The 19,538-nt window shown below is 44.8% G+C and overlaps 1 protein-coding gene across 1 annotated transcript in view; it reads right to left on the bottom strand.

Moving 5' to 3' along the window:
- Positions 1 to 4,113: 4,113 nt before the first annotated feature.
- trip11 (thyroid hormone receptor interactor 11) overlaps positions 4,114 to 19,538 on the bottom strand; it is an 84,474-nt gene continuing 69,049 nt past the window's right edge. The window contains exons 30-33 of the mRNA XM_031787677.1: positions 17,743 to 17,857; positions 9,062 to 9,187; positions 8,359 to 8,506; positions 4,114 to 7,440 (exon numbers count right to left, since the gene is read on the bottom strand). Coding sequence (XP_031643537.1) covers positions 7,208 to 7,440; positions 8,359 to 8,506; positions 9,062 to 9,187; positions 17,743 to 17,857 — 622 coding nt within the window. The 3' untranslated portion in view covers positions 4,114 to 7,207. The remainder of the gene's footprint in view (positions 7,441 to 8,358; positions 8,507 to 9,061; positions 9,188 to 17,742; positions 17,858 to 19,538) is intronic.

Raw genomic sequence — 19,538 nt, forward strand, 5'->3', positions numbered from 1 at the left:
ATGTCTCAATTGTCTCAAGGCTTAAAAATCCTTCTTTAATCACCTGTCTCCTCCCCTTCATCTACACTGATTGAAGTGGATTTAACAAGTGACATCAATAAGGGATCATAGCTTTCACCTGGATTCACCTGGATTCACCTACGTCATGGAAAGAGCATGCGTTCACAATGTCAGTGTCGGGCGGCAGGGTAGCCTAGTGGTTAAGAGCGTTGGACTAGTAACCTAACTGACTTGCCTAGTTAAATAAAGGTAAAAAAATATATTTTTTTTAAAACATAACCATAGTCTAAAACACAGACAGACAGTATTGGTTCTCATTTGTCATGGAGTTCAACGTACGGTGGATCACATTTTAGCAGATCCAAGCATGTATAGCCCCCCTTGAAATTCAAACATACTTGTGCTGTTGTACACGTGTTGTTACCAGTCTCACACTCATTGATAACTTCAGAATCAAAAACACACAACAATTCACGTCAGTTAGACAGCAATCGTCCAATTATTATCACACAACAAAGGGGTTGCCAATGACATTTACAATTGATTGTGAACCATGTTGACAACAGTATGTCTGGTTGGTCAGGGAATGAATCTCAAATGAGTCCTCCTTTTCACCATTTGAGAAGGAGGCAAGGAAAGAGGACTTGAGGAATCAAGGAAAATACTTTTGAGATTCGCCCACAAAGTAAGGTCCATCAGAAATGGTATCCAATTCCTAATACGGCGCATTACTTTTCTCCCAGAATTCTCTGCACTAACAGTGGATATCATCCGTATTCACCACCACCACCCCCTTTGACTTCTAAACATTTTATTGTTTAACAAAGTGAGGTTAAAATGGATTTAAATTGTAATGTTTTGTCAACAATCTACACACAATACTCTTTAATGTCATAGTGGAAGAAAAATGTTTTTATTTTTATAAAGATTCATTTAAAATAAAACAATGTACCTTTATTAGATAAGTATTCCCCCCTTTATCTACTTCCTCAGAGAGAGATGAGGCCCTTTATCTACTTCCTCAGAGCGATGAGGTCCTTTATCTACTTCCTCAGAGAGAGATGAGGCCCTTTACCTACTTCCTCAGAGAGAGATGAGGCCCTTTATCTACTTCCTCAGAGAAAGATGAGGCCCTTTATCTACTTCCTCAGAGAGAGATGAGGCCCTTTATCTCCTTCCTCAGAGAGAGATGAGGCCCTTTATCTACTTCCTCAGAGAGAGATGAGGCCCTTTATCTACTTCCTCAGAGAAAGATGAGGCCCTTTATCTCCTTCCTCAGAGAGAGATGAGGCCCTTTATCTACTTCCTCAGAGCGATGAGGTCCTTTATCTACTTCCTCAGAGAGAGATGAGGCCCTTTACCTACTTCCTCAGAGAGAGATGAGGCCCTTTATCTACTTCCTCAGAGAAAGATGAGGCCCTTTATCTACTTCCTCAGAGAGAGATGAGGCCCTTTATCTCCTTCCTCAGAGAGAGATGAGGCCCTTTATCTACTTCCTCAGAGAGAGATGAGGCCCTTTATCTCCTTCCTCAGAGAGAGATGAGGCCCTTTATCTCCTTCCTCAGAGAGAGATGAGGCCCTTTATCTACTTCCTCAGAGAGAGATGAGGCCCTTTATCTCCTTCCTCAGAGAGAGATGAGGCCCTTTATCTACTTCCTCAGAGAGAGATGAGGCCCTTTATCTACTTCCTCAGAGAGATGAGGCCCTTTATCTACTTCCCCAGAGTCAGATGGACTGGTGGATATCATGTTTATGTCTCTGTGTCCAGTAAGAAAAAAGTTAGTGCTAGTTTTACGAGCCAATGCTAACTATCATTAGCGCAATGACTGGAAGTCTATGGGTATCTGCTAGCGCTAACGCTAGTTAGCAATTGCACTAACGCTAGTTACTAGTTAGCAATTGCGCTAAAGCTAGTTAGCAATTGCACTAACGCTAGTTACTAGTTAGCAATTGCGCTAACGCTAGTTAGCAATTGCGCTAACACTAGTTAGCAACGTCCTTCAAACTACAGGCTAATACATAGAAGGTATCCTCAAGTTCATCTGACTCTGGGGAAGTAGATAAAGGGCTCTGCCAAAATCCAGAAATTTCCCTTTAAGTCAAAACTGTAACTTGGTGTAACGGATGTCGCACCGCTAACTAAGCTAGCCGTTTCACATCCGTTACATTGGCCACTAAGGAACATTCACCGACTTCTTGGTAGGCAACTCCAGCGTAGAATTAGCCTTGTGTTGTAGGTCATTATCCTGCTGAAAGGTGAATTCCTTAGGTTTTCCTCTAGGATTTTGCACGTGCTTAGCTCCATCCCGTTTATTTTTATCCTGAAAAACTCCCTAGTCTTTGCCTATGTCAAGCATACCCATAACATGATGCAGCCATCACCATGCTTGAAAATAAGGAGGCAGTTACTCAGTGATGTGTTGTGTTGGATTTGTCCCAAACAGAAGGCTTTGCATTTAGGCATAAAAAAAATGGCCTTGTGTTTTTCCAAAGTATTACTTTAGTGTCTTGTTGTATACAGGATGAATGTTTTGTATTTTCCACAGTATTACTTTAGTGTCTTGTTGTATACAGGATGAATGTTTTGTATTTTCCACAGTATTACTTTAGTGTCTTGTTGTATACAGGATGAATGTTTTGTATTCTGTAGATGTTTTTCACTCTCGCCATTTAGGACATTATTGTTGAGTCACTACAATGTTGTTGATCCATCCTCAGTTTTCTACCATCACAGCCATTGAACTCTGTAGAGGTTTTAAAATCACCATTGGCTGCAGCTCAGTACAGAAGGACGATTATCTTTGACGTGTCTGGGTGGTTTAATACATCATCCACGGCATAACTATTACCGCGCTTAAAGATAATCATTTGCAAAATTTTCTAAAAACCTTTTTTTGCTTTGTCATTATGGGGAAATAGTCTGAGTAGCCATTTGATTTGCTGATCAGGAGTCTTATGGCGTGGGGGTATAAGCTATTTAGGAGCCTTTTGGACCTAGACTTGGTGCTCCGGTAACGCTTGCCATGCGGTAGCAGAGAGAACAGTCTATGACTAGGGTGACTGGAGTCTTTGACAATTTTTAGGGCCTTCCTCTGACACCACTTGGTATAAAGGTCCTGGATGGCAGGAAACTTGGCCCCCAGGATGTACTGGGCCGTACGCTCTACCCTCTGTAGTGCCTTGCGGTCGGAGGCCGAGCAGTTGCCATACCAGGCAGTGATGCAAACCACCAGGATGCTCTCGATGGTGCAGCTGTAAAGGCTAGTTGTTCTGAGTATAGAGGCTCGTAGATCTGAGTTGCAGCGTATAGAGGCTAGTTGTTCTGAGTTGCAGCGTATAGATGCTAGCTGTTCTGAGTTGCAGCGTATAGAGGCTAGCTGTTCTGAGTTGCAGGGTATAGACGCTAGTTGTTCTGAGTTGCAGCGTATAGAGGCTAGTTGTTCTGAGTTGCAGCATATAGAGGCTAGCTGTTCTGAGTTGCAGCGTATAGAGGCTAGTTGATCTGAGTTGCAGCGTATAGAGGCTAGTTGTTCTGAGTTGCAGCGTATAGAGGCTAGCTGTTCTGAGTTGCAGCGTATAGAGGCTAGTTGATCTGAGTTGCAGCGTATAGAAGCTAGTTGTTCTGAGTTGCAGCGTATAGAGGCTAGTTGTTCTGAGTTGCAGCGTATACAGAGGCTAGCTGTTCTGAGTTGCAGCGTATAGAGGCTAGCTGTTCTTTGCTGAGGAGGTCAAGGTGGAAAATGGTGGAAATTCAAAATACCCGGAGATGCTTGTGGAGATCATGAAACATATTAAGCTGATAAATCAGTGGTTTTTGGCTGAAACTCAAAGGCAGCGTCTCAAATGGCACCGATTCCACGTAACGTGCACTACTTTTGACCGGAACCCTATGGGCAACTCATGGAACCCTATGGGAACCTTATAGAATGCTATGGTCCCTATGGGAACCCTATGAGCCCTATGGAAACCTCATGGAACCCTATGGGCCCTATGGAACCTTATGGAACCTCATGGAACCCTGGTCAAAAGTAGTGCAATGTGAACAGGGAATAGGGTGCAATTGAGACGCAGCCAATAGCGTCAACTCAAAAGGAGGAGACAGACCTACATACCTTTGAGGGGTTGTAATACCTTTATTTTATCAAAACAACCAACATAGAAAGTCACTAGTTATCTGAGTGTTCTTCCATTTTATTGTTTTTTCCCCCCCAAAAAATAATTAATTACCACTTCTCTGAGGGGTTACCTAATGATTCATTGAGACTGCATCTTTAACATGTTTTGGGGAGTATGAGGATATATTATTTAATATTATTTGACTATTTTATCTCAGAAGTATGGGTGGAAATCATTTTCCAGCAGTTGACTGTGGAGGATAATCCTAGAAAAATGTAGAGCTAATTTGACAGAGTTGGCAAGAGGTAAAGCTTTTTAATGTGCAGTTGTTTTTACAACTTTGTAAATATATATTTGTATTTAATAATTTACAAACCAAATCATATAACCTTTATATCATAATAGCAAAATTGGTAGACACTTTGGACAGTACTTCCAGAACTGCCTTAATTATTATTAAAATATCACCCATTTACACACACACTACCAGTCTAAAGTCTGAACACACTGACTCATTCAAGGTTTTTAAAATTTATTTTTTACTATTTTCTACATTGTAGAATAATAGTGAAGACATCAAAAACTATAAAATAACAAATAATGAATCATGTAGTTGCCAAAAAAATGCAAATATATTTTATATTTGAGATTCTTCAAAGTAGCCACCCTTTTGCCTTGATGACAGCTTTGCACACTCTTGGCATTCTCTCAACCAGCTTCATGAGGTAGTCACCTGGAATGCATTTCAATTAACAGGTGTGACTTTTTAAAAGTGAATTTGTGGAATTTCTTTCCTTCTTAATGTGTTTGAGCCAATCTGTTGTGTTGTGACAAGGTAGGGGTGGTATACAGAAGATAGCCCTATTTGGTAAAAGACCAAGTCCATATTATGTCAAGAACAGCTCAAATAAGCAAAGAGAAACGACCGTCCATTACTTTAAGACATGAAGGTCCATCAATACGGAACATTTCATTTCAAGAACTACATTTGTTTTTCAAGTGCAGTGGCAAAAATGATCAAATGCTACGATGAAACTGGCTCTAATGAGGACCGCCACAGGAAAGGAAGACCCAGAGTTACCTCTCCTGCAGAGGATAAGTTCATTAGAGTCACCAGCCTCAGAAATTGCAGCCCAAATAAATGCTTCACAGAGTTCACGTTAGACATATCAACTGTTCAGAGGAGACTGGGTGAATCAGGCATTCAGTCGAACTGCTGCAAAGAAACCACTACCAAAAGGACACTAATAAGAAGACCTGTTTGGGCCAAGAAACACGAGCAACGGACGTTAGAGAAATCTGTCCGTTGCCCTGATGAGTCCAAATTTGAGATTTTTGGTTCCAACAGCCGTGTCTTTCTTTGTGAGACGCAGAGAAGGTGAACGGATGATCTCCGCATGTGTGGTTCCCACCGTGAAGCATGGAGGAGGTGGTGTGATGGTGCTTTACTGTCTGATTTATTTAGAATTCAAGACACACTTAACCAGCATGGCTACCACAGCATTCTGCAGCGATACACCATCCCATCTGGTTTGCGCTTAGTGGGCGTATCATTTGTTTTTCAAAAGGACAATGAACCAACACACCTCAAGGCTGTGTAAGGGCTATTTGACCAAGAAGGAGAGTGATGGATTACTGCATCAGATGACCTGGCCTCCACAATCACCCAACCTCAACCCAATTGAGATGGTTTGGAATGAGTTGGACTGTAGAGTGAAGGAAAGCAGCCAACAAGTGCTCAGCATATGTGGGAAGTCAATCAAGATTGTTGGAAAAGCAATCCAGGTGAAGCTAGTTGAGAGAATGTCAAGAGTGTGCAAAGCTGTCATCAAGGCAAAAGGGTGGCTACTTTAAAGAATCTAAAATATATTCGGATTTGTTTAACACTTTTCTGGTTACTACATGATTCCACGTGTTATTTCATAGTTTTGATGTCTTCACTAATATGGAAAATGGTAAAAATAAAGAAAAACCCTTGAATGAGTAGGTGTGTCCAAACTTTTGACTGATACTGTGTGTGTATGTGTGTATGTATATATATATATATATAGCACTGTATGTTGAATACATACAGCAGTGTTATATAATGTGTCCAAATAGCACCCTATTCCCTACAGTGTACTATATTTGACCAAGGCTCTGGTAGGGATCATAGGGATTAGGGTGCCATTTTGCCGGATCAGACAGATTATCCTGAAGGCCTATGGCTAAAATGAAAGAATACAAAACATAACATTTAGTAACTCCTACATCCCCCAATTGTCCAACCAGTCATATTTAGAAGAGATGTTCTCCTTCAATCACATACGCGTCACATGACACAGCTATACCCAGGAGTCATTGACAATATACCGTGGCAGAAAAAAAGTTAAAGACAGAGTGAGTGGGAGGGACACTGTGGGCATTGAACAGCAAGTCCTGATTCTACCTCATCTCCTTAAAGGAGATTTCTTTCTCTAGCTCAAACAACCAAAAACGTATGTACCAACAAAAGATTTCCCCTTTAACTTTAATAGTGTCAACGTAATATCAACCCGACAACAAACTGACAGTTAAATCAGAGAGGGTCTGCCTGACATGTCCTGCTGTTTGGAGGTTAGAAGAACCATCATCCTGTGTAGAAGTTAGTAGAACCATTATCCTGTGTAGAAGTTAGTAGAACCATTATCCTGTGCAGAATTTAGTAGAACCCTCATCCTGTGCAGAATTTAGTAGAACCCTCATCCTGTGCAGAATTTAGTAGAACCCTCATCCTGTGCAGAATTTAGTAGAACCCTCATCCTGTGCAGAAGTTAGTAGAACCTCATCCTGTGCAGAAGTTAGTAGAACCCTCATCCTGTGCAGAAGTTCGTAGAACCCTCATCCTGTGCAGAAGTTCGTAGAACCCTCATCCTGTGCAGAAGTTCGTAGAACCCTCATCCTGTGCAGAAGTTCGTAGAACCCTCATCCTGTGCAGAAGTTAGTAGAACCATCACTGAGGGACTGTTGGAAGAAAGCACTACACAGTAATAACGGTCCTCCTCCATCTCAGTCTGTGTATACGCTCCTCCTGATTGGATGAGGAGCTTTGAGTGACAGGCCGTGGCTCCAATCACTGCTTGAGTAAGTCTTTGAGCACCTGCCCGCCGCTCTCAGCGGAGACGGGCACGGGGGTGAAGGTAGGCAGGTTGTCTGAGATGGGTTTCATTAGGAGGTGGTGGTGTCCTCCCGAAGCACTGGAACTACCGCTCCCATGATGCATCAGCGGTACGGCCGCAGAGCGGGGAGCCAGGAAAGGGTTGGACTCCCCGGCTGCTCTCTGTCCCCTGCCGGCTGCCGCCCCTCCTGAGGAGGAAACAGAGGTTAGAGGTCAGAGGTCGGGAATAAGCTGGAGGCGGCAGGGGTTGAGATGGCCCGGAACCTTGAGATTTGTTTGTTAACTTAAGATGTAAACAAACAAGTCTCTACAGAGGTTCTGGCTAGGGGTGAGACTGAGGGCAGAGGAGTCTGGGTAGAAGGGTCCAGGTATGGTTGATATTCTGAACCATCCTACTGGGAGAAACTGCTGCTGTGCTGTCTCCCATCAGCTCTCACTCAACCCTGGTCAGATCATTCATATTTCATGCAACATGGGTTCTTCTGCCCTCAGTCTCAACCCTAGTCAGAATCATTGCTACCCTGGAACAATATTACCATGACAACATTACCATGACAGCATTACCTCACCCTGGAACAATATTACCATGACAGCATTACCTCACCCTGGGGAAATATTACCATGACAGCATTACCTCACCCTGGAACAATATTACCATGACAGCATTACCTCACCCTGGAACAATATTACCATGACAGCATTACCTCACCCTGGAACAATATTACCATGACAGCATTACCTCACCCTGGAACAATATTACCATGACAGCATTACCTCACCCTGGAACAATATTACCATGACAGCATTACCTCACCCTGGAACAATATTACCATGACAACATTACCTGGAACAATATTACCAAGACAACATTATTTCACCCTGGAACAATATTACCATGACAACATTACCTGGAACAATATTACCATGACAGCATTACCTCACCCTGGAACAACATTACCATGACAGTATTACCTCACCCGGGAACAATATTACCATGACAGCATTACCTCACCCTGGAACAATATTACCATGTCAGCATTATGTCACCCTGGAACAATATTACCATGACCACATTACCTGGAACAATATTACCATGACAGCATTACCTTCTGGTTGTTGAGCCCAGGCTGAGCTGGTGGTCCTCCCAGGAGGCGGGGCACTGAGAGGTTTGATGTCATAGACAGGAAGTCTGGGGGCAGGGAGCGCTGGCCTAGACTCCACCTCCAGGAACTTTACAAACATCTCAGAGAACGACTGGAAAAGAACAGAAGAGATCAGAGAAGTATTACCAGAGAACTACCGGAGAAGAAGAACAGAGAACTACCAGAGAAGAAGAACAGAGAACTACCAGAGAAGAAGAACAGAGAACTACCAGAGAAGAACAACAGAGAACTACCAGAGAAGACGAACAACAGAGAACAACCGGAGAAGACGAACAACAGAGAACAACCGGAGAAGACGAACAACAGAGAACAACCGGAGAAGACGAACAACAGAGAACAACCGGAGAAGACGAACAACAGAGAACAACCGGAGAAGACGAACAACAGAGAACTACCGGAGAAGAAGAGGAACAGAGAACTTCCGGAGAAGAAGAAGAACAGAGAACTACCGGAGAAGAAGATATTTGTGTGTGTGTCTATATCTCTGTGTGTCCATATCTGTGTGTGTGTGTCTATATCTCTGTGTGTCCATATCTGTGTGTGTCCATATCTGTGTGTGTCCATATCTCTGTGTGTCCATATCTCTGTGTGTGTGTGCATAATGTCCATATCTCTGTGTGTGTGTGCATAATGTCCATATACTCACGTTGTTGAAGCCCCCCTGTCCTGCTCCAGGTCTCTGTGGTGTGTTGGGGACACTCTGTACAGCTCTGCCTCCCAACCAGCCGGACACCCAGCCGCCGACACCATGGCCTCCCTCCTCCTCCAGCAGCTACAGGGACATAGGTTAGAGGTCAGAGTTCACGATTAGTCAGGGACAGAGTGAGGTGACCACCAATCCGGGATTAGAGGTTACGTAGATGTGGAGAGTCGACTCCAACAAAAGAGTTGATTCCTCGACCACCGAGAGCCGGAGTCGACTCCAAAAGAGTTGATTCCTCGACCACCGAGAGCCGGAGTCGACTCAAACAGAGTTGATTCCTCGACCACCGACAGCCGGAGTCGACTCCAACAAATCCTGGAGTCATTCCATTTCTCTCCCCCCAGGCAGCTGGCGTAGGCTACTGATTACCCTTGAATATTTAGTCGTGATTGTCAGACGGCTCCATACGCAGCGCTAATCAGCGCACACATTCTAACGTCGCACCTGTAGCTAATTTTAGTTTTGTGAACTAGAAGTCGGAGTCGAGAGAGTCAACTCCAAAGATCCCTGGAGTCGTTCACAGCCAGTCAGCACTAAGTGTTACACGCACAAGTTTTACATATTGACTCTTGCAAAGTCTCGAGGGGGGGGGGGGACATTTATATCTTTGAGGCTAGGGGATATTTCTATTGTTATTGGGGGGAGGGGTGTTCTGATTTGCTCAGGGAGGGCCCATTGCCCAGCTTCTATAATTCAAATCCTGGCAGCCCACACGCCATCAGTTAGTGCCGCGCTCTCAGGGGACACGTTATAAAATCACCTCAGCCCAGGCCGGAGGGGTCAGCCTATCTGTGGCAGGACTCTGACCGGGGTCACTGATCATGGCTTGCTTCCTGTCCCGATAAGCTCAGTGGTGTAAACATTGGAAAAACCACATGCTTCCTCAAGGGAACGTTAAAAAAAACACCTACTAGACATGGGTGTTGAAATCACTGAGTGATTGGTCCAGTACAACACTCCTTGAGTGATCGCTGACTGGTCCAAAACACTGTTCCAACCCAGTACAACACTCCTTGAGTGATCCCAGATTGGTTCAACACAATAGCAAGGCGAGGGGAAACTATCATAAGTTAGGGGACACTCAACAGCAGTGGTCAACAACCTCATCGGAGTCCAGATTCCCTTCGGAGTCAGAATGCAAGCCAGCATTATTTTTTTTAAAGTGTGACTTATAAAACATGCCAATGCAAAATTGTGATCGACCAGGAATGCCTTGGAGATCAACCAGTGGATCGTGATGGGTGACCAGGAATGCCTTGGAGATCAACCAGTGGATCGTGATTGGTGACCAGGAATGCCTTGGAGATCAACCAGTGGATCGTGATTGGTGACCAGGAATGCCTTGGAGATCAACCAGTGGATCGTGATTGGTGACCAGGAATGCCTTGGAGATCAACCAGTGGATCGTGATTGGTGACCAGGAATGCCTTGGAGATCAACCAGTGGATCGTGATTGGTGACCAGGAATGCCTTGGAGATCAACCAGTGGATCGTGATTGGTGACCAGGAATGCCTTGGAGATCAACCAGTGGATCGTGATTGGTGACCAGGAATGCCTTGGAGATCAACCAGTGGATCGTGATTGGTGACCAGGAATGCCTTGGAGATCAACCAGTGGATCGTGATTGGTGACCAGGAATGCCTTGGAGATCAACCAGTGGATCGTGATGGGTGACCAGGAATGCCTTGGAGATCAACCAGTGGATCGTGATGGGTGACCAGGAATGCCTTGGAGATCAACCAGTGGATCGTGATGGGTGACCAGGAATGCCTTGGAGATCAACCAGTGGATCGTGATGGGTGACCAGGAATGCCTTGTGGATCGTGATTGGTGACCAGGAATGCCTTGGAGATCAACCAGTGGATCGTGATTGGTGACCAGGAATGCCTTGCAGATCAACCAGTGGATCGTGATTGGTGACCAGGAATGCCTTGCAGATCAACTAGTGGATCATGATTGGTGACCAGGAATGCCTTGCAGATCAACCAGTGGATCGTGATTGGTGACCAGGAATGCCTTGCAGATCAACTAGTGGACCGTGATTGGTGACCAGGAATGCCTTGGAGATCAACCAGTGGATCGTGATTGGTGGCCAGGAATGCCTTGCAGATCAACCAGTGGATCGTGATTGGTGACCAGGAATGCCTTGCAGATCAACTAGTGGATCATGATTGGTGACCAGGAATGCCTTGCAGATCAACCAGTGGATCGTGATTGGTGACCAGGAATGCCTTGCAGATCAACTAGTGGACCGTGATTGGTGACCAGGAATGCCTTGCAGATCAACCAGTGGATCGTGATTGGTGGCCAGGAATGCCTTGCAGATCAACCAGTGGATCGTGATTGGTGACCACTGCTCTAGAGGAAAACACAGACGTCCTGAACTATGTTAAGAATTCCTTGTGGAGAACAAAACAAATGCAGAAAGATAATTGGGAAGTCAAACTGGGAGGAGGAGAGGATGTGTGTGTGTGTATTGGGTAAAACATTGTGAATAGTTGGCCGAGGTCCCACAGGGTGCATCCAGCAGATACAGTCCCTTCAGAAAGTATTCATAACCCTTGACTTATTACACATGTTGTAGTGTTACAGCATGAACTCAAAATGGATTCAATATTTTGTTCTCACTCATCTACACACAATACCCCACGATGACATCACAATACCCCATAATGACATCACAATACCCAACGGTGACATCACAATACCCCACGGTGACACCACAATACCCCACGGTGACATCACAATACCCCATAATGACATCACAATACCCCACAGTGACATCACAATACCCCACAGTGACACCACAATACCCCATAATGACATCACAATACCCCACGGTGACATCACAATACCCCACGGTGACATCACAATACCCCACGGTGACATCACAATACCCCATAATGACATCACAATACCCCATAATGACATCACAATACCCCACGGTGACATCACAATACCCCATAATGACATCACAATACCCCATAATGACATCACAATACCCCATAATGACATCACAATACCCCACAATGACAAAGTGAAAACATGTTTTTTTTTAACATTTTAGCAAATGGGTTGGGTTTGGTAAGAGAAGACTGACTGGGTTGGGTTTGGTAAGAGAAGACTGACTGGGTTGGGTTTGGTAAGAGAAGACTGACTGGGTTGGGTTTGGTAAGAGAAGACTGACTGGGTTGGGTTTGGTAAGAGAAGACTGACTGGGTTGGGTTTGGTAAGAGAAGACTGACTGGGTTGGGTTTGGTAAGAGAAGACTGACTGGGTTGGGTTTGGTAAGAGAAGACTGACTGGGTTGGGTTTGGTAAGAGAAGACTGACTGGGTTGGGTTTGGTAAGAGAAGACTGACTGGGTTGGGTTTGGTAAGAGAAGACTGACTGGGTTGGGTTTGGTAAGAGAAGACTGACTGGGTTGGGTTTGGTAAGAGAAGACTGACTGGGTTGGGTTTGGTAAGAGAAGACTGACTGGGTTGGGTTTGGTAAGAGAAGACTGACTGGGTTGGGTTTGGTAAGAGAAGACTGACTGGGTTGGGTTTGGTAATGGGTTGGCTAACAGAAGTCAGAAGGCGTTTGGTAACAGACGACAGAATGGTCAGAGAGTACTTGTCTTTTATGCATATAGCAACACCATCACCTTTAATCATAGTAACCATCAATGCCAATGTCTTTGTCGGTGATTGTTTCTTGAGCCACGTTTCAGAAATCATGCAATACACGAGTCTGCGGTTTTTTCCTCTCTCCAAATATTCACAAAAATTAAGTTTGGGAAGAAGACTACTTCCATTTATGTGCAGAAACGTCCGACTGTTTAATCCAGATGGTAGAAATGTCGGGATCTGGATTAGACCTGGATTAGACCTGGATTAGACCTGGATTAGACCTGGATTAGACCTGGATTAGACCTGGATTAGACCTGAATTAGACCTGAATTAGACCTGAATTAGACCTGAATTAGACTTGGATTGTAGAGGTGGCAGGGTAGCCTAGTGGTTAGAGTGTAGAGGTGGCAGGGTAGCCTAGTGGTTAGAGTGTAGAGGTGGCAGGGTAGCCTAGTGGTTAGAGTGTAGGGGTGGCAGTGTAGCCTAGTGGTTAGAGTGTAGAGGCGGCAGGGTAGCCTAGTGGTTAGAGTGTAGAGGCGGCAGGGTAGCCTAGTGGTTAGAGTGTAGGGGTGGCAGGGTAGCCTAGTGGTTAGAGTGTAGGGGTGGCAGGGTAGCCTAGTGGTTAGAGTGTAGGGGTGGCAGGGTAGCCTAGGGGTTAGAGTGTAGAGGTGGCAGGGTAGCCTAGTGGTTAGAGTGTAGAGGTGGCAGGGTAGCCTAGTGGTTAGAGTGTAGGGGCGGCAGGGTAGCCTAGTGGTTAGAGTGTAGGGGTGGCAGGCTAGCCTAGTGGTTAGAGTGTAGAGGTGGCAGGGTAGCCTAGTGGTTAGAGTGTAGAGGCGGCAGGGTAGCCTAGTGGTTAGAGTGTAGAGGTGGCAGTGTAGCCTAGTGGTTGGAGTGGAGAGGTGGCAGTGTAGCCTAGTGGTTAGAGTGTAGAGGTGGCAGTGTAGCCTAGTGGTTAGAGCGTAGAGGTGGCAGTGTAGCCTAGTGGTTAGAGCGTAGAGGCGGCAGGGTAGCCTAGTGGTTAGAGCGTAGGGGCGGCAGTGTAGCCTAGTGGTTAGAGCGTAGGGGCGGCAGGGTAGCCTAGTGGTTAGAGTGTAGGGGCGGCAGGGTAGCCTAGTGGTTAGAGTGTAGAGGCGGCAGGGTAGCCTAGTGGTTAGAGTGGAGAGGCGGCAGGGTAGCCTAGTGGTTAGAGTGTAGGGGCGGCAGTGTAGCCTAGTGGTTAGAGTGTAGAGGCGGCAGGGTAGCCTAGTGGTTAGAGTGTAGAGGCGGCAGGGTAGCCTAGTGGTTAGAGTGTAGAGGTGGCAGGGTAGCCTAGTGGTTAGAGTGGAGAGGTGGCAGGGTAGCCTAGTGGTTAGAGTGTAGGGGCGGCAGTGTAGCCTAGTGGTTAGAGTGTAGGGGCGGCAGTGTAGCCTAGTGGTTAGAGTGTAGGGGCGGCAGGGTAGCCTAGTGGTTAGAGTGTAGAGGCAGGTAGCCTAGTGGTTAGAGTGTAGGGACGGCAGGGTAGCCTAGTGGTTAGAGTGTAGAGGTGGCAGGGTAGCCTAGTGGTTAGAGTGTAGAGGTGGCAGGTAGCCTAGTGGTTAGAGTGTAGGGACGGCAGGGTAGCCTAGTGGTTAGAGCATTGGACTAGTAACCGAAAGGTTGCAAGTTCAAACCCCCCAGCTGACAAGGTACAAATCTGTCCTCCTGCCCCTGAACAGGCAGTTAACCCACTGTTCCTAGGCCGTCATTGAAAATAACTGACAAAGAAAAAAACAGCAGGGGGGGTATGGTTTCTCACCAGGACGCTACATGGGGAAACACTCAAAAATTCTCCACGTCATCCCGTAGACAATTCTCCACGTCAAAAGGTAAACAATAGCAATATGTTTGTCTGTAGTTTATCAATCCACATTAGAAATAAACATCAAAAGTTTTCTAAGAATCCAATCTATTGCACTAATCCCACACAGTCCTAGGAGGTTAACACACTAATCCCACATAGACCTAGGAGGTTAATACACTAATCCCATATAGACCTGAGGGGTTAACACACTAATCCCACACAGACCTAGGAGGTTAACACACTAATCCCACATAGACCTGAGGGGTTAACACACTAATCCCACATAGACCTAAGAGGTTAATTAACACACTAATCCCACATAGACCTGAGGGGTTAACACACTAATCCCACACAGACCTAAGAGGTTAAAACCTGTTGACGGGTTAGGGTTCCCTTTTGGGAACGACCCCTCCCACGTTCAGCTGGAACGGATTTTTTTTCTGTTTACTATGGGCACGCAATTCCTCCAAAGGGGGCAGTAGTCGGCCCTATCTTTAACAGGTTAACCTCTTAGGTCTATGTGGGATTAGTGTGTTAACCTAATCCCACACAGATTAGTGTGTGTTAACCCCTCAGGTCTATGTGGGATTAGTGTGTTAACCTAATCCCACACAGATTAGTGTGTATTAACCCCTCAGGTCTATGTGGGATTAGTGTGTTAACCTAATCCCACACAGATTAGTGTGTATTAACCCCTCAGGTCTATGTGGGATTAGTGTGTTAACCTAATCCCACACAGATTAGTGTGTGTTAACCCCTCAGGTCTATGTGGGATTAGTGTGTTAACCTAATCCCACACAGATTAGTGTGTGTTAACCCCTCAGGTCTATGTGGGATTAGTGTGTTAACCTAATCCCACACAGATTAGTGTGTGTTAACCCCTCAGGTCTATGTGGGATTAGTGTGTTAACCTAATCCCACATAGACCTATGATAAATAATAATAATAATAAACTGATGATGTAAATTCTACAAGTTGCTGAGTAAAGGTTCACAGGCTAAAGATTAAATTAGGTAAATCACAAATATATTTTTTTACAAAAAAGACCGTTGTATTTGGAATAATTAGAACAAACCTCTCGCAAACAAACAAACAAACAGACAGACGTGCATGAGACACGCGTTGTCAACTGCCGTCTTGGTAGGAGTGTAATGCTTCTCAGTGGAAACTGACCTCCGAGGCAAAAAAAAACCTCAAAATTAATTAAATTAACAGATTGAGTTTACGTAGATTAATTCAGACTATTTTGAGGAAGTGCACCGGCTATGTTGTTGCTTTTAATTTCTTTTTCAAGCGAAGGTATTTTAAGGGAGTATGCGAGCACAGAGTCGTGAGGCAGCTTGATGTACAAGTACAACCCCCTGGACAGGACGTCTGTGCGGACAAAATACTCTGAACGCCAAGTTCAGCTAGGAGCAAACCCAACCTATGTATGAGGACGCCTTTAGAGCGGTCAGGGGATTTACTAGCAAATGACAATGACCCCCAAGACAACACAAACTGATCTAGGACCAAGCTAGGGAGTCAAAGCCACAGAGAATGTTAACTTGTCATTATCTAGAGACTGACGCCAGATCAGTTGTGGTTGGGCTAAAGGGATTACAAACATTCCATACCTTTTCAGCCGTCTAGCCAAGAGACATTCAGAAATCACAGAGGGAGATAGATACAGGTTAGAAAAGACAAGATGATTGAAATGAAAAAAGAACAAACAGAAGGAGAGGATCCCAAATAAGGATAAGACATAAAAACAAGGAAGTATGGAGAGGGGGGGCAGAAGGAGGAAGTAGGAGAGGCAGAAGGAAGTAAGGAGGGGCAGAAGGAGGAAGTAAGGAGAGGAGGGGCAGAAGGAGGAAGTAAGGAGAGGAGGGGGAGAAGGAGGAAGTAAGGAGAGGAGGGGGAGAAGGAGGAAGTAAGGAGAGGAGGGGCAGAAAGAGGAAGTAAGGAGAGGAGGGGGAGAAGTAAGGAGAGGGGGAAAGAGGAAGTAGGAGAGGGGGGGCAGAAAGAGGAAGTAAGGAGAGGAGGGGCAGAAAGAGGAAGTAAGGAGAGGAGGGGGAGAAATTAAGGAGAGGAGGGGGAGAAAGTAAGGAGAGGGGGAAAGAGGAAGTAAGGAGAGGGGGGGGCAGAAAGAGGAAGTAAGGAGAGGAGGGCAGAAAGAGGAAGTAAGGAGAGCGGCAGAAAGAGGAAGTAAGGAGAGCGACAGAACGAGGAAGTAAGGAGAGGAGAGGCAGAGAGAGGAAGTAAGGAGAGGAGAGGCAGAAAGAGGAAGTAAGGGAGAGCGGCAGAAAGAGGAAGTAAGGAGAGCGGCAGAAAGAGGAAGTAAGGAGAGCGGCAGAAAGAGGAAGTAAGGAGAGCGGCAGAAAAGGAAGTAGGAGAGGAGAGGCAGAAAGAGGAAGTAAGGAGAGGAGAGGCAGAAAGAGGAAGTAAAGGAGAGGAGGGGCAGAAAGAGGAAGTAAGGAGAGCGGCAGAAAGAGGTAGTAAGGAGAGCGGCAGAAAGAGGAAGTAAGGAGAGCGGCAGAAAGAGGAAAAAAGGAGAGGAGGGGCAGAAGGAGGAAGTAAGGAGAGGAGGGGCAGAAAGAGGAAGTAAGGAGAGGAGGGGCAGAAAGAGGAAGTAAGGAGAGGAGGGGCAGAAAGAGGAAGTAAGGAGAGGAGGGGCAGAAAGAGGAAGTAAGGAGAGGAGGGGCAGAAAGAGGAAGTAAGGAGAGGAGGGGCAGAAGGAGGAAGTAAGGAGAGGAGGGGCAGAAGGAGGAAGTAAGGAGAGAAGGGGCAGAAAGAGGAAGTAAGGAGAGCGGCAGAAAGAGGTAGTAAGGAGAGCGGCAGAAAGAGGAAGTAAGGAGAGGAGGGGCAGAAGGAGGAAGTAAGGAGAGGAGGGGCAGAAAGAGGAAGTAAGGAGAGGAGGGGCAGAAAGAGGAAGTAAGGAGAGGAGGGCAGAAAGAGGAAGTAAGGAGAGGAGGGGCAGAAAGAGGAAGTAAGGAGAGGAGGGGCAGAAAGAGGAAGTAAGGAGAGGAGGGGCAGAAAGAGGAAGTAAGGAGAGGAGGGGCAGAAGGAGGAAGTAAGGAGAGGAGGGGCAGAAAGAGGAAGTAAGGAGAGGAGGGGCAGAAAGAGGAAGTAAGGAGAGGAGGGGGAGAAAGAGGAAGTAAGGAGAGGAGGGGGAGAAAGTGGTAGAAAAGAGGAGGAGGGGTGTTGTCAGTCACCTGGTTGACCTCATCCTTGTCCAGTCCCAGGACACTACCCATGAGCCTCAGCACCTCGGAGCGTTTGGGTTTCGGGGTGTGGAAGTATCCCATGAACAGGTTCCGCATCAGAGCCCTGAGCAGACAGAATATAAAGAAGAGTTAGCAGCCATGTCTGAGCCAGAAACATCACATAGGGGAGGAGCCTATCTCGTGTTTCTGTAGCGTGAGGCAGCTTGACGTACAAGTACAACCCCCTGGACCACAAAGAGTCATTACACAGGCATGATGGGGAAATTAACACGGCCTACAATCGATTACATATATCTCTATTAACACGGCCTACAATCTATGACATACATCTCTATAAACACAGCCTACAATCTATGACATACATCTCTATAAACACAGCCTACAATCTATGACATATATCTCTATTAACACGGCCTACAATCTATGACATATATCTCTATTAACACAGCCTACAATCTATGACATATATCTCTATTAACACGGCCTACAATCTATTACATATATCTCTATTAACACGGCCTACAATCTATGACATATATCTCTATTAACACGGCATACAATCTATGACATATATCTCTATAAACACGGCCTACAATCTATTACATATTTTAACACAGCCTACAATCTATGACATATATCTCTATAAACACGGCCTACAATCTATTACATATATCTCTATAAACACGGCCTACAATCTATGACATATATCTCTATTAACACGGCCTACAATCTATGACATATATTAACACGGCCTACAATCTATGACATATATCCCTATTAACACAGCCTACAATCTATGACATATATCTCTATTAACACGGCCTACAATCTATGACATATATCTCTATTAACACAGCCTACAATCTATGACATATATCTCTATTAACACGGCCTACAATCTATGACATATATCTCTATTAACACGGCCTACAATCTATGACATATATCTCTATTAACACAGCCTACAATCTATGACATATATCTCTATTAACACGGCCTACAATCTATGACATATATCTCTATTAACACGGCCTACAATCTATGACATATATCTCTATTAACACGGCCTACAATCTATTACATATTTCTCTATAAACACGGCCTACAATCTATGACATATATCTCTATTAACACAGCCTACAATCTATTACATATATCTCTATAAACACAGCCTACAATCTATGACATATATCTCTGTGTGGTGGACGATATAAAACAGCATTTTTTCAACACTCGTTTGAGAAGAAATACATTATGTTGTTAACGCTGTGAACTTCAGTACTTATAATCACAACATCTGATCAATTTACATGAAACATGTGATTAAATACCAGGGATGAGCTCAATTCCAATTGAAGTCAGACAATTCAGGAAAGTAAACTGAAATACCAATTCAATAAGACCGAAAAGGAAAAACAATTCATTTTAAAAAGTTAGTCCATCTTTAATTATAAATACAAATCACTTCCTGAATTGAATGACTTTCATTTCAATTACCTCCAGCCCTGTTAAATACATCATATTTAGTCAGTGTAGTGTGTTAAATGCATCACATTTAGTCAGTGTAGTGTGTTAAATGCATCACATTTAGTCAGTGTAGTGTGTTAAATGCATTATATTTAGTCAGTGTAGTGTGTTAAATATATTTAGTCAGTGTAGTGTGTTAAATGCATTATATTTAGTCAGTGTAGTGTGTTAAATATATTTAGTCAGTGTAGTGTGTTAAATGCATTATATTTAGTCAGTGTAGTGTGTTAAATATATTTTGTCAGTGTAGTGTGTTA

Source organism: Oncorhynchus kisutch, linkage group LG14 (assembly GCF_002021735.2).
Source record: "Oncorhynchus kisutch isolate 150728-3 linkage group LG14, Okis_V2, whole genome shotgun sequence".
NCBI lineage: Eukaryota > Metazoa > Chordata > Actinopteri > Salmoniformes > Salmonidae > Oncorhynchus > Oncorhynchus kisutch.